Source organism: Prosopis cineraria, unplaced genomic scaffold, assembly GCF_029017545.1.
Source record: "Prosopis cineraria cultivar Desert tree isolate PC_DT_omini unplaced genomic scaffold, ASM2901754v1 PC1, whole genome shotgun sequence".
NCBI classification, from domain to species: domain Eukaryota; kingdom Viridiplantae; phylum Streptophyta; class Magnoliopsida; order Fabales; family Fabaceae; genus Prosopis; species Prosopis cineraria.
In genome coordinates this window covers 27,153,482-27,167,025 of record NW_026555332.1, presented here as the reverse complement: position 1 = coordinate 27,167,025, position 13,544 = coordinate 27,153,482, and the positions used below count along the sequence as shown (strand labels likewise).

General features: G+C 31.4%; 1 protein-coding gene across 1 annotated transcript; it reads left to right on the top strand.

Moving 5' to 3' along the window:
* The first annotated feature begins 10,268 nt into the window (after window positions 1-10,268).
* LOC129307314 (uncharacterized) lies at window positions 10,269-12,128 on the top strand. The gene is made up of 2 exons (XM_054948241.1): window positions 10,269-11,533; window positions 11,855-12,128. Exons 1-2 carry the CDS (start codon window positions 10,840-10,842, stop codon window positions 11,887-11,889), a joined length of 729 nt encoding a protein of 242 aa, XP_054804216.1. The 5' UTR covers window positions 10,269-10,839; the 3' UTR covers window positions 11,890-12,128.
* The last annotated feature ends 1,416 nt before the right edge of the window (window positions 12,129-13,544 follow it).

The following is a 13,544-nucleotide window of genomic DNA, read 5'->3' as shown; positions in this document are numbered from 1 at the left end:
GTTTCCCTTTAGTTTGCTTTTAGTTTCTTGTTTGTTCAGTTATTGAATGATATTCAGTTTCTTACTCAAAAAAAAAAAAGTCTTGGCCAAGATTTTATAAGAAGCTTTGGATTTGCTTTTAGTCGAGATTTTACAAATTTACAAATTAAGCAATAATCTGAATCGAAGGGGAAAAAAACCTCTCAAGAGGGATATTACTAGAATCCCATCTTCTTTGTTCTCTATCTTCTCTGTGCTTCAAACAACAAATTGTGTGCTTATCCTTCTCTACACACCTTTATGAGCCCTGATTCCTTTGTAGCTTTGAACTATGAGCAAAGACTCAGATGAAGAAGAAAATTTAAAGAGTTATCAAATACCCACCACACCCTTGCCAAAACCCAAATCAAAACACAACTCAAAGCAAAAGACACGACGACAGAAATAGGCCAAAATAAAAAAGCCAAACCCTCCCCTCTTTGAAATTGATCAACCTGATTTGCAAGAGGGAGCAATAGAAATTCATAGCTTTTATATGCAAAATAAATTTAGAGCAAGGGTGTGTGCACAGAGCCAAGGGACCAAAAAACTAAGCACAATCATCCAAGGAAATGAAATAGTACTGAATCTAACTAATTTTATATGTACAATATAATTTATCATCATGAACATAATAAACATAGCATCCTAAAAACATCATATCACATACGGGAAAAAAATCTAGTTTCAAGTAAGGAAGAAGAAATCAAAATAGAAAAATAGTATTAACATAATTTTTTAGCAAAAAAAAGTATTAACACTAGAATAAAATTTTTAAGAGTTAAAATATGAAAGAAATTAAATTAATTTGAAATGAAGGAAAAGGTTATGAATAAAAAAATTATAATTCAAAAAGTTATTTATTAATAAAAAAATTTATGATTTTTATTAATAAAAATTAAATGGGCTGGGCTGCAAAAAAATTGTAAAAAAAAATACCAAAACCTATCACGGGCACTTTGCTACCAGCCACGTCCTTTTCCATTGTCACTATTTCATACTTACTATAGCTGGGAATATGAGCGGGCACGGTTCTTAAGGGCCCAGCCAGCCCTTAAGGACCTAAGCTCTTAAGCTCGGTTATCCATTTTTAGCTCTTTTTTGAGGCCCAACCTTTATGTAAAGGGCTTAGGATCGAGCCCAAAAGCCCTATTCAAATAAAATAAAATAAAATAAAACATTATAAATTAATTAATATATTTTAAAATTAAAAAAATTAAAATCCACACAATATTTTAAAAATTAAATAACATATTTAGAAATCTAAATAACACACATTCATCAATTAAAACCCAAATCCTCCCCATCCTCATCATCTACAAATAAAACATTAGATCCCTTGGATATAAGTGTATTTGTTGAAAATAGAGGTGAAAATTCAATGTCAATTACTTTTACAACTTCTTCTTCATCACCTATAATAAATATTAACTAAATTGTGTCACTATTAATTAAATATGTGTGTGTGTGTAAAATAATTAGGCTTATTAGGGTTTGAAGGGCTACTCGAGTCCAAGTCTTTTTTCACAGGGCTTATCAGGGCTAGGCCCTTAAGCCTGATTTCTTTTAAAAAAATAATTTTTAAAACTCAAATGCTTATTTAAACAAAGCCTACAAGCCCAGCTCTTTAGATCTGACCTTTATTCCCAACTCTAACACCTACCTTCTCACATGAGGCGAGCATCTATAGGCTTGAAAAGATATTCAATCTCTTTCAGAGGCCTTTCTTTATTTTAGCATTATTTTCTTTCTCCCAGCCTAAAGCTTTATACCTATTCCTAAGGGAAAAAAAAAGGTTTTTTTTCCCTTCTTTGATTTTTAGAAAAATTCTTAGGTAATCTAGTACACCACATCATTTGTGATTTATCTAATAAAAATATGATATTTGTATGGCATTAAATATAAATTAATTTTGATATTAATAATAATAAAGAGATAATATGTAAGAAATCAAATGTGCATTCTGTTATAAGAATAAAATCAATTAAAAAAATATCACACAAGATTTTACTTAAATTACTTGAAGCATTTTAATTGGGGGACTATAAATAACGTGGTGCACTCGATTCACCTAAATATTTCTCTGATTTTTAATCTTTTCTTTACCTTTGATTGTGTGAACTTTTCTGTCTGCATTTGTCTCTATATAAAAAAATAAAGAAAATATAAATTTAGATCCCTACATTTTGCTCGTATTTTGCCATTGATTCCTGTGTTTTTTTGGTATTTTAGATTCTTATACTTTTTTTATATTGTAGGTCCCTCCAATGTCCCTACACTTTGTTTATGGAGGGATTTAAAACACCAAAAAAAGTGTAGAGACTTAAAATATGAAGAAAAGTACAGGGATTAATAACAAAGTGAGAGTAAAGTGTGAAAATCTAAATTTATGTTTTTTTTAAAAAAAAACACTCAAACACTTGTATATGATGGAGGAAAGTTTGGAAAGACCACCTAAAAGATCAATTTTAGTTTAGGATAAAAATTTTAAAGTTTAAGTAAAGGATTAAAAATTTTTAAGCAATATTTTTTGATAAATTAAGTAATATTTTTTAAATTTAAGCAAAGGTCTAAAGATTTTTAAGTAATGAAATGTGAAGTGAATAAAAAAATATATTTTCTTTATTTAAAAATGTAAAGCATTTTTAATTGAATATCACCCTCTAATAAAGTAATTATTTACTTTTTAAACTAACCCTATTTTTTATATTTATCCTTATTAAATACCTTACAATAAATATAAAATTATTACTAATAGGGGCACTTTTTAAAAAAAGCAATGATTATACCTTGAAAGATTAAAATGCCTTATATTTTTTAATAGAGGAAGTACAAAATTTTATATTTTAGATTTTGAAAAACTAATAAATTGTAAAATATTATATAACTAGTTTTTAATGTAGAACATTAACATCAAACACCCTACAAAGAAATTTAAAATTTGACATTCATGAAAAAATAATTTGATACTAGCCTTTTAAGTCATTAACGTTGCATGAGCAATATGAAAACATTTATACAACTAAAATATTATTAAAAAAATTTATATACTTAGTCTTATATATTTAAGTTGTTAATTTTTAATTAAATCAAGATATATATATGTTTTATAGATTATTTATTCTATAACAAATTTTTGTTATTAATGTTATTAATATATTAAAAGTTACATGTATTGACTTGATTGGATAAAATTAAAGTATATTAAATATATATAAGATTAAATATATATCTCTTGTCTTTATATTTATTATCAATGTTAGACTTAATTAAAAATGGGGGAGACTAACTCTTTGATACTTACACAGATGCATCTATGTCCCTGTCCAAAAAGCTACTTTTACATTACGACAAAAAAAAAAAAGCATTTTGTAGCAGTTTTTTTAACTCACTGCTACAGAAACGTTCGTGGCGATTTTGAAAACGGCTGCCGTACTTACCGTAGCAAATGATACAATAGCGACTTTAAAAATTATTCCCACAAAAATCAAGCCGCTACAATAGATGTGACGGTTTAAGAATCACAACAAATAAAATGCTACAAGCGATGACCTGAAGCTTTGAAAATGAATTTGAAATTCTTTTGTCTAAAAATGAATTTGAAATTCTTTGGCTAAAAATTTCAAGATGAAATGAAGGCTTTTAGATCTTTTTTTACATGAGACTCCCGATAATGATAGAGAGAGCAACAGAATGAAGGCCATGTTGGATATGATGAAAAGGTTTTTGATGAAATCAAAATTAAAATTGAAATTGAAATAAAATTGAATTTGAGAATGTGTTTGGTATGACAATAGAATCCTACTATAATTTTAATAAAATATATGTACTTAGAATAAAAAAAGACTAAAGTGCCCTTTTCAAAATTTAAAAAAAAAAAAACCTTATCCCCATCAGCAGCTCCATTCCTCTCCTTATCAAAAGCATAACATCATTGCCTCCTCCTCCTTCTCATTTGATGATTCCAGCCCACATCGTCAAATGGGTAGATGCGTCACTACCTCCCCATCTTCATCATCTGATGAGCATCCCCACCGTCGTCCATTACTGCTATCTTCTTCTTCTTCTTTGTCTCTAGCAAGGACCCCCTCCCACAGTCTATCGCTACCTTCTCATAGTTCATCGTCACTGCTTTCTTCTTCTTCTTCTTCTCCGGCGACACCTAATTGAATAAGAAGATGAGGACCAGAGAAGAAGAGAAGAGGAGATTGATGCAAATGATGATGTCCTTCGAGTAGGGTAACAGCAACGACCATAAAAGAAAGTCCACTGCTGCTTGGTTCTTCATCGTCATTCTTGAGTCGATGGAGACATAGAAAGTGGGTCATCATTGGTTATGGAGTCATTGACCAGTGTGCAGTAGAGAAAATGTCACATGAAAAAATGTCATTTTGACTAAATATTAAATTAAATTGCTTTTCTTTTGCAGCAATAGTGAAAATTATTTAAAAATTTTGAACCTGTAATGAATGAAATTGCTTAAGGTTGTAACATATTCTTAAGGTAAGGCAGTGTAGGAGGTGTTCTCAGTCTCAATCTGCAATTGTATACAACTTGTCTCACTATGTTGAATCTCATGTTTTGCAAATAAGAAAAATAAGTAGAGAGAGAGGAAGGAAGGGGACGAGATACATGATGAAGGAAAGAAACCGTGTGACATGAATTTTGATTGATTGGTCGCTATTGCACTTACTAAAGTAATATTATAGATACTCATATGATAATTAATCAACATTTGTAAAAATTCATCTAGAATATTTTTTATCTACGTCAACAAAAAAATGGTTAACTTCTACTTAAATGTCAACTAATCAGTCAACATTTAAGGAATTTGATGGATTAGTCACTTTTTTACCAATTTTAGTAACATTATAGGTAGTTTTGCTCTTATTCGATAATTTCATGGGTATTTTTGCTCCTTTATTAGTCCACGTAAGAAAAGGCTGACACGTGATATACACAATCAACATTTAATAGTCAAAGTTAATAACGTTAGGTTAAAGTTAACGGTTTGATCACTTTTGCACCCCTTCATATAACATTATGCGTATTTTTGCCCTTTTTTTCACTTTAAGATACTGGGTGCCTTTAACTAACTACTTTTATGGGTATTTTTGTCCTTTTACCCTTTAATTTAAAATAAAAATTTTAATATTATAAAAAAATTATAATTAAAAAATAATTATATACATTACAAGAGTAGATGTAAAAAAACGATGACAAAAATTTTAATATTTTGTGATTTCATGCTATAAAATAATACTGTTGAGTGAGAAAAATACAAATAATTAAAATAATCATTGTGAAAAATTTGGATTTGATTTTGTAAATAAAAAGTAAATAATGATATTTTTTATAAAAGTTGTCTCGTGTATAGTAACAGGTTAAATTTTGGATTAGAATTTATTATGCTCAAGCTAAACTGATTTGGAAAATCTATAATTAATATATTTAGATTTGGTCAGGACTTGAGTGATCTCAAGTAATCAATTAAGGATAGAAGTATAAAATATAAAAAAATATATGGTGTAATTACATAAAACATTAAATCCCACACCATATTTTTGTAATTTTAGCCAAAGTGAGGAGGTACATTTGCCCCCACTCAATTCAACGTTGGCCGCTGCGGGGGTGTGCGTGTGCGTATCTCCTTTTTCTACGGGAAAGGGTTAGGTTTGAGATAAAATTAAAAAAGAATATAAATAACAAATTTTTTTATTCCAACAAAATTATTTTAGAATATGTTATTCCATGTGTATTAAAAATAAAGAAACAACTTATTTTTATTTTCATACGAATTATTATAGAATTTGTTACCCCATATATATATATAATAATAATAATTTATTTTTTCAAGATGTGTGATCTTCAAATAAATTAAAATTTAAACAACTCATTATAGTTTAAGATTTGTTAGTTGTGCAAGTTAAAAAGTTAAACAATATATTTTATTTTAAAATTTAGGAAAAACATAATTTTAGACCCCTGTATTTTACTTATGTTTTGCTATTAATTCTTATATTTTTTTAGTGATCTAAATTCCTACACTTTTATTTTTTTATTATTTTAGGTCTCTCTATGAATAAAGTATATATATCTAAACCACAAAAAAAAAATATAGAGATTAATAACAAAACATGAACAAAATTTAAGGACATAAAATTATGTTTTCTCTAAAATTTATTATCCTATGCGTCTTGTGTGTTAGAGATTATTTAGTAACAACTTGTTTTTAAAAAACAAAAACAAAAAGAAAAGAGGGGAAGCCCAAACAAAATATGTACATTGGTACACAAGATGAGGTGTTAAAATCCTAAAAGGAAAAATCTCAGTACACCAAAGAAACAATCTCCCTAAGACGTCACCAACACAATGCAGTTGTTAATTTCGTTCATACTTTTCTTAACAAGCAAAATCTACCAAGTATTGCCTACTCTGAGCACTTGCTTCACCAAAAGTTCACTGTCACCAGTTAAAAAAATTAAACCCATGTTTTAGATGTCAAGAATCAGTTTGACTTGAATGTACACTACGGTGTGCTAACACGTGGACGAATCACTCTCAACCATGAGCTTCTTTATATTCAGTTTTTTCCCGATTATAAAACCATAATAAACACTCCACAGTTATCCCGCCTCCAACTGTGAAAGCCTCGTGACTTTTCATATTGGCTAGACTTTAATTATTTTGTACGGTTACTTTGTAATCTTATATTAAAAACAAAAAATTTGCTCCACAGTTCTGCTTGCAGGGGAGAACAACCTCCCAGATCACCAAAAAAAACAAAAAACAAAAAAAAAAAAACAAAGAAAGAAACTAGCCAGCCACTCCCCTCCCTCAGCATGAGTGTGAGCTTTATATTTTTTAAGAAAAATTACAGTTAAGTCCTACAAAAAACATTTCACTATCAAAAGATCTTATAAAATTGATACAATACTATCAATCTTAAATCTTATATATTTAAAATTTAATAAAGAATATTTATAATTAGACAACAGATATTTACAACTTATTATTATAAGTTGTTATTTTCCTTTGCAAGTTGTAAATGCCAGTTATTTAATTATAAATATCTTTTGTTAAGTTATAAATGAGTAAAATTTAAAATTTGAGAGTATTTTATGAATATGATGAAACTTTTTAGTAGTAAAATCTCTTCTATGAGATTTAACTGTAATTTTTTTAATTTTTTTATCCACCATAAACAACGGTTTAGATATATTTTTTAAGAAGTTGAATATTCAAAAACATAAGATATTTTTAGTTTTTTAAGGTGTAATCATTATTATTTTTTTTAAGTGCCTCTATTAATAATGACTTTATATTTATTTTAGGATATTTAATAAAGATAAATATAAAAAATAAAATTAATTTTAAAATAAATAATTATTTTATTAACAAATAAAATTTAATTAAAAATATTTTTTTTTATTTTTAAACTGTTTTTAAATGATTCCCCGTCACAGGTGAGAGCTGTGGCATAGTGGAAAAAGCAAGGGTGCCGTCCCTGCTACTGTAATAACCTTTGCCCTTACTCCCTCTCGTTTTGGGTATCAGCTTTTGATAAAAAAAATAAAAAAAACGAACCAATACAATTTCAACTCGTGTCGTCCTTTTTTTGGTTGTTGCTAATCATGGGAGCAACTTTTGAAAAGTTTAGATGGGTATGTTTTTCAAGTTTTCAATAATGTAAATTCTATGACTAATTGATTATTATTACCATTTACTGCTTTGTCGTTCGTCAAAGATGTAATTTTCAGTCAATTGTAACCGACAGTTTGGAAAAGAAATTGTCGGCAAGGAGGAAGGAAGTACTTTCTTGGTCAAAAAAATATAAAATATTTTTAATTAAATTTTATTTTTTAATAAAATAACTATTTATTTTTAAATTAATTTTATTTTTTATATTTATTTTTATTAAATACCTTATAATAAATATGAAATCACTATGAATAGAGACTTTTTTTTAAAAAGTAATGATTACACCTTGAAAAATTAAAATACCTTACATTTTTTAATATCCAACTCCTCAAAAAATGTCTTATATTTTTGAATAAGGAGATAATTAAATTTTAATTAGTTGCTGTCACTGTAATTTTTTTTTCTTAAAAATAATTTTAATTTTCATAAACTATTATGTTTCGTTGATTAAATTATAAAAATTTGATTAAAATAAAAAATTATAAAACTTAATTCAAAATTAACAACAAAACAAATAATTTAACCCGTGAGGTAATTTCAGTAAATTATCTTTATTAAATCAAATCATTTAAATATCAGTTGATGCTGAAACCATACATTAACTACTTATTCAAGATAAAGTTGGAAATAAATTAATTATGCATTGAAAATAATGTAAAACAACAGCTAAAATAGGACCAAAGAGTTTTGCTAAAACAACAGTTGATGAGGGACGGATTAATTTAGGTATTTCATGAAATTTTTAAAATTCTTTAATTAATTTATAACCATCAAATTTTAAATTTAAGAATTAATAAAAATATTAATTATAAGAATAAATCATGACAGATCGTAAGTACTACCGTACTAAAAACTAAATTGTTTTACTTTAATTGAAAAATATTATAAATATAAAAATTTAAATGCCATTTTTTTAATACAAAAACACCCATAAAACCGGCTTTTATTTTTCCTAGAACACAAAAAAGTTCCTGGCGTATGCAAAATGCAAATACCCCCCAAAAAATGGTACACAAGTTATGATATCAGGTCAAATCGTTGGAAAAATTTGTATCCTTCGAATCTTCATCACGCTGCAACTATTTTTCTTGAGGAAAAAAAAAATCAATTTTAGTGCTGTGCAAGCATTGTCATACCTCATAAATAATCATTCCGACAAGCTAGCTAATCAAACTTATAAATTAAACACATCAGTACATATAAATCATCGCATATAGCTGCGTTTGACAACATCAGATTAGAATTAAAACGATGGAGGCAGAAATGAAAAGCACTTTTTCTTGAACGAACGACACAGAAAGCAAATAAGAAACCTGAGACATTAGAAACTCAGCGATATCTATTTCTCTTCAATGGCATTCGGGACTTCTATTTGTAGGTTCAAGGCAGTATGGGTTGCTTGAAGAAGGATTCTTAGAGAGGGAAAGGCAAGAAGTGTACAGTCCGTTTGAACCTTTGGGACAAGAAACGACCTGTTTACCTCTTTGGTCATAGCCTTTAGTGACGGAATTGACTTCTGCAAGCATTCTGGCAAAGTGATGATTAGAACTCATGAGCTCAGGCTCAGCCATATTATCATCAGCATCAAAATGGGCAAGCCATCCACTGGTGGTTATATTCATGTTGGTCTCCGATGAATCTGCTGTGAGAATTACGATCGTCAAGAGTATCACAATGCTTTTCTTCATCATCGATCCTCAGTTCGTGAGCCTCTCTCTCTCTCTCTCTCTATCCTTTGATTCACTTCTCTGTAGAGATGTAGGCAGCTCTCGGATCAGGGGAAGTACAAGGCGCTAATAAAAAAATAATAATTAAAATATTTAATCTAAACTATGCACATGTGGTGGGAGAAGAGAAGTCAATCCTTGTGGGTGCCTGTTTTTTTTTCCAGTTGCCTTTTGTTATTTTCTGTATTTTTTTAATCATGTAAACGGCACCGTTTTCCTGATCTCCTCCCTCCTGGTCCCTGCCCCACTGTGTGAATGTGACTGCAGGATGTGACGAGGAGAGAGACCCCCCCCCCCCCGGGCTCTATCCATAGTCCACACTTTCAGGTGCATGCATCCATATCTATAATATTTCTATATCTATATCGCTTCTATAATATTATGTAAATAGCATTCGATGGGTACTATAGATCTACAAACCATCTGATTTTTTATTTTTCTTTTTAATTTGTTATTACTTTTTTTTTATTTGTTACTGTTACAGATGGGTAACTTAGTGGGTTCTTTGGACAATGTCAACATGCCCCCTACTTTCACGACTTGAAGTTTGTTGCTGAGTGTAAACACGGCGAAAGGGACATGGCCTTGTATAGAAAATAGTTGTTAATTGGGTTATATTGTTTTGGGCCTACATGTGTATATCTGGGTCAGGACCTGCGTTAGCCTTTCTTGGGTATTTTCTTGTACTTCTTCCAGATAGGCTCCTTTATATTTGGACTGCTCCTCATGTACGCGTTAAAGTTGTTCTGGACTGATTTTTTTGTCCACAATAAAGTGTTATTTGTTTTCATTCTCTTTCTCAATATGGTACCAGAGCGCAGCTCATGACCCGATCCATTCCTTTTATCCCCTCAAGAATTGTTCTTTCCTTGGAAGCCTTAAAAAGACTTATTTTCTTCCACCGCGCCTCATCATAGTCTTCATCGCCTCACTATGCAACTCTTCACTTCGTCCATCGTCATTGTTTCAAAGATTGGTAGATCTCAGTCGCTTCAATCATCCAGCCATGCCAACTGATGAAGAAATCAATTCGAATCCCCTTCACTTCTCAATCTCAACCATCCACTGTTTCTCCACCCTTCGGACACCCAGACAACAGCCTTGGTGGCACAGCCGCTCACCGGAGCAACCAATTACATCATTTGGAGTAGAACCATGAAGATGGCACTTTGAGCCAAGAACAAGATTGAAATTATAGATGGGACTTGTACTAGAGACGGTCAAGACCCACACGACTTCACCCCCAATGGGATCGATGCAACCCAGTGGTGCTTTCATGGCTGATCAACTCAGTTGCTAAAGACATCTCGGCGGGTATTACTTTTTCAGAAAATGCAAAATTGGTCTGGAATGATCTGTATGAACGCTTCAACGACACAGATGGTACAAAAATATGCAGTCTTCATGTCTTCTTAACTCCCTTACTCAGGATTCCATGTCTGTATCAAGTTACTTTACTCGGCTTAAAGAAATATGGGAAGAGTACTCAGTCGTTGCCCTATTACCCAGTTGCACGTGTACTTCTTCTATCGATTATGCTAAGATTGTTCAACAGCAAAGATTGTTTCAATTCTTGATGGGACTCAATTCTTCATATCAATCTGTGCGCAGTCAGATGCTACTCATGAACCCACTTCCAACAGTTAATCAAGCGTATTCTATGGTATGCAAAGAAGAAACACAACGCACTCTGTCTTCCTCTCCATCCCCTTTGCATACCGAGGGTTCAACTATGGCTGCTAGAGGAAGAGGGCGATTTGGAAGAGGAGGTGCTCGGGAAAATCCATCGGAGGAATGCTCCTATTGCCATCGGCGTCGTGGTCATGAGAGAGACGAATGTTTCCAATTAGTGGGGTTTCCTCCCAACTTTCAAAGAGGAAGAGGGAGAGGAAATCAAGTTCGACAGATTCCTCGTGCTGATCATGCTGATGCAACCACTGCTAACTCAAATGGTAATTCTATGGTGCATCAACCCCAGGAATGTCAACTTCTGTCACAACAAGATTATACAAATATATTAAAGATGTTGAAGAATGAAGCCACTGATATTGGAGCTGTTGTTGCCACAGACCCAAAGGGGTCTACAGGTTTGATTCACACCATTTTATCGTTAGGACAGTCACACACAGCTCACTGGTTGTTAGATTCTGGTGCAACCTGTCATGTTGTTAGTTCCTTGAGTTATTTAGATACCTATGAAGAATATAAAGGTCCCCCATTAAGAATTGGAATCCTAAATAATGATAAACTAACAGTCACGCATGCTGGATCGGTTACATTATTTGACAATATTGTTTTACATAACATCCTTTATGCACCTCGTCTTTGCTCTAATCTGATTTCCATCTCCAGACTCACTAAAGAACAACATTGCATGATTGCTTTCTTTCCCAATATGTGTTTTACAGGATCTTTGCAGTGGGAGCGCAAAAATGATTGGTAAATTGGATTATGGGCTTTACATAGTTGAAGAAACTGAGACTTATATTCATACTAATGCTGTTTCTAATAATAAGCTATGGCATTTTAGGCTAGGCCACGCATTATATCCTGTACTTAGACATTTAAGTTTGTATAAAAAATGAGTTACCATTTAAGTTTGTATACTATATGCTTACAAGCTAAGCAGCCTCGTCTGCCTTTTCCTGCTAGTGATATCAAATCTGTTCGTTGTTTTGATCTCATTCACATTGATGTTTGGGGACCATATAAGGAACCCACTCATCAAGGTTATTGATATTTTTTAACAATAGTTGATGACTTTCACGTGTTACATGTGTTTTTTTGTTAACATCTAAAAATGGAACTTTTTCTTATCTAAAGATATTTTTTGCCTATGTCCATGATCAATTTTTTCCCATGTTAGAAAAGTGCATAGTGACAACGTTACTGAGTTTATCAATAATGAAGTTGCCAATTATTTTCTAACTAATGGGACAGTGCATGAAACTTCATGTCTTTATACACCCTAACAAAATGGGGTTATTGAGAGAAAGCATAGGCTTATTCTAGAAGTGGCTCGGAGTTTGATGTTTCAAGCTTACATTACAATTAAATTCTGGGGAGAAAGCATAAGGGCTGCCACTTATATAATTAATAGGATGCCTTCTAGTGTTATTGACTATACAAACCCCTACGAGCTAGTCTATCAACAACCACCTGATCTGTGTCATTTACGAATATTTGGGTGTTTAGCCTTTGTAAAAACTTTAAGTGGCTTAGATAAGTTACAGCCAAGGTCCAAACCATGCATATTTTTTGGTTATCCTAATAACCAAAAAGGTTATATGCTTTATAGCATTACAGATGATAAGTTCTTGATCAGAAGAGAGGTTATTTTTGTTGAAGAAAAATTCCCTTACAAAGATAAAGATTTAACAGCTTTCAATCCACGGGGAGAGTCTTCTGAAGTGAAATTTGAATTGAAATCCCAAGATCCTTTTTCTGTTTGATCCTGATTTTGACAGAAATCCTGCTTTTAGTCAAGCACCCCCGGATTCCTCAAGTGAACTAGTTCCGGATGTTCAAAGCAACAGCAATGAGGAATTTGAACCTGAAATGGATCGCCCTTTCAGAAATCGGAAACCACCTAGCTGGCTTAGAGATTATGATTGCTCTGTGCTAGACCATATAAACAGTATGCAGGTAAACGATAAAAAGAAAATCGTTTACCCAATTCAGCATAGTGTATGTTATTCCAATGTTTCATCATCATATAAGGATTTTCTTGTTTGTACTGATGAAATTATAGAACCGAACACCTTTGACAAGGCTGCCATTGACAGTAGGTGGATAGATGCAATGAAAAATGAAATTGATGCTTTAGAAAGAAATAACACTTGGGAAAAAGTTAACCTCCCAAAGGGTAAAAGAGCTATAGGATGCAGGTGGATTTTTGAAAAGAAGTACAATGCTGATGGGACTTTAAATAAATTGAAAGCTTGATTGGTTGCAAAAGGGTATAGTCAAATAGAAGGGGTAGATTATTTTGACACTTTCTCTCGTTGTGAAAATGCCTACTATTAGAGCTATCTTGTCTATTGCTATAAAGAATAATTGGCCCTTATGTCAAATGGATGTAGATAGTGCCCTTTTACA

Coding starts and splice junctions, on each gene's coding strand:
- LOC129307314 (XM_054948241.1), top strand. CDS start 10,840: ATGCAGTCTTCATGTCTTCTTAACTCCCTTACTCAGGATTCCATGTCT. Junction 11,534..11,854: donor AGACCCAAAGGGGTCTACAG/GTTTGATTCACA, acceptor TGTGTTTTACAG/GATCTTTGCAGTGGGAGCGC.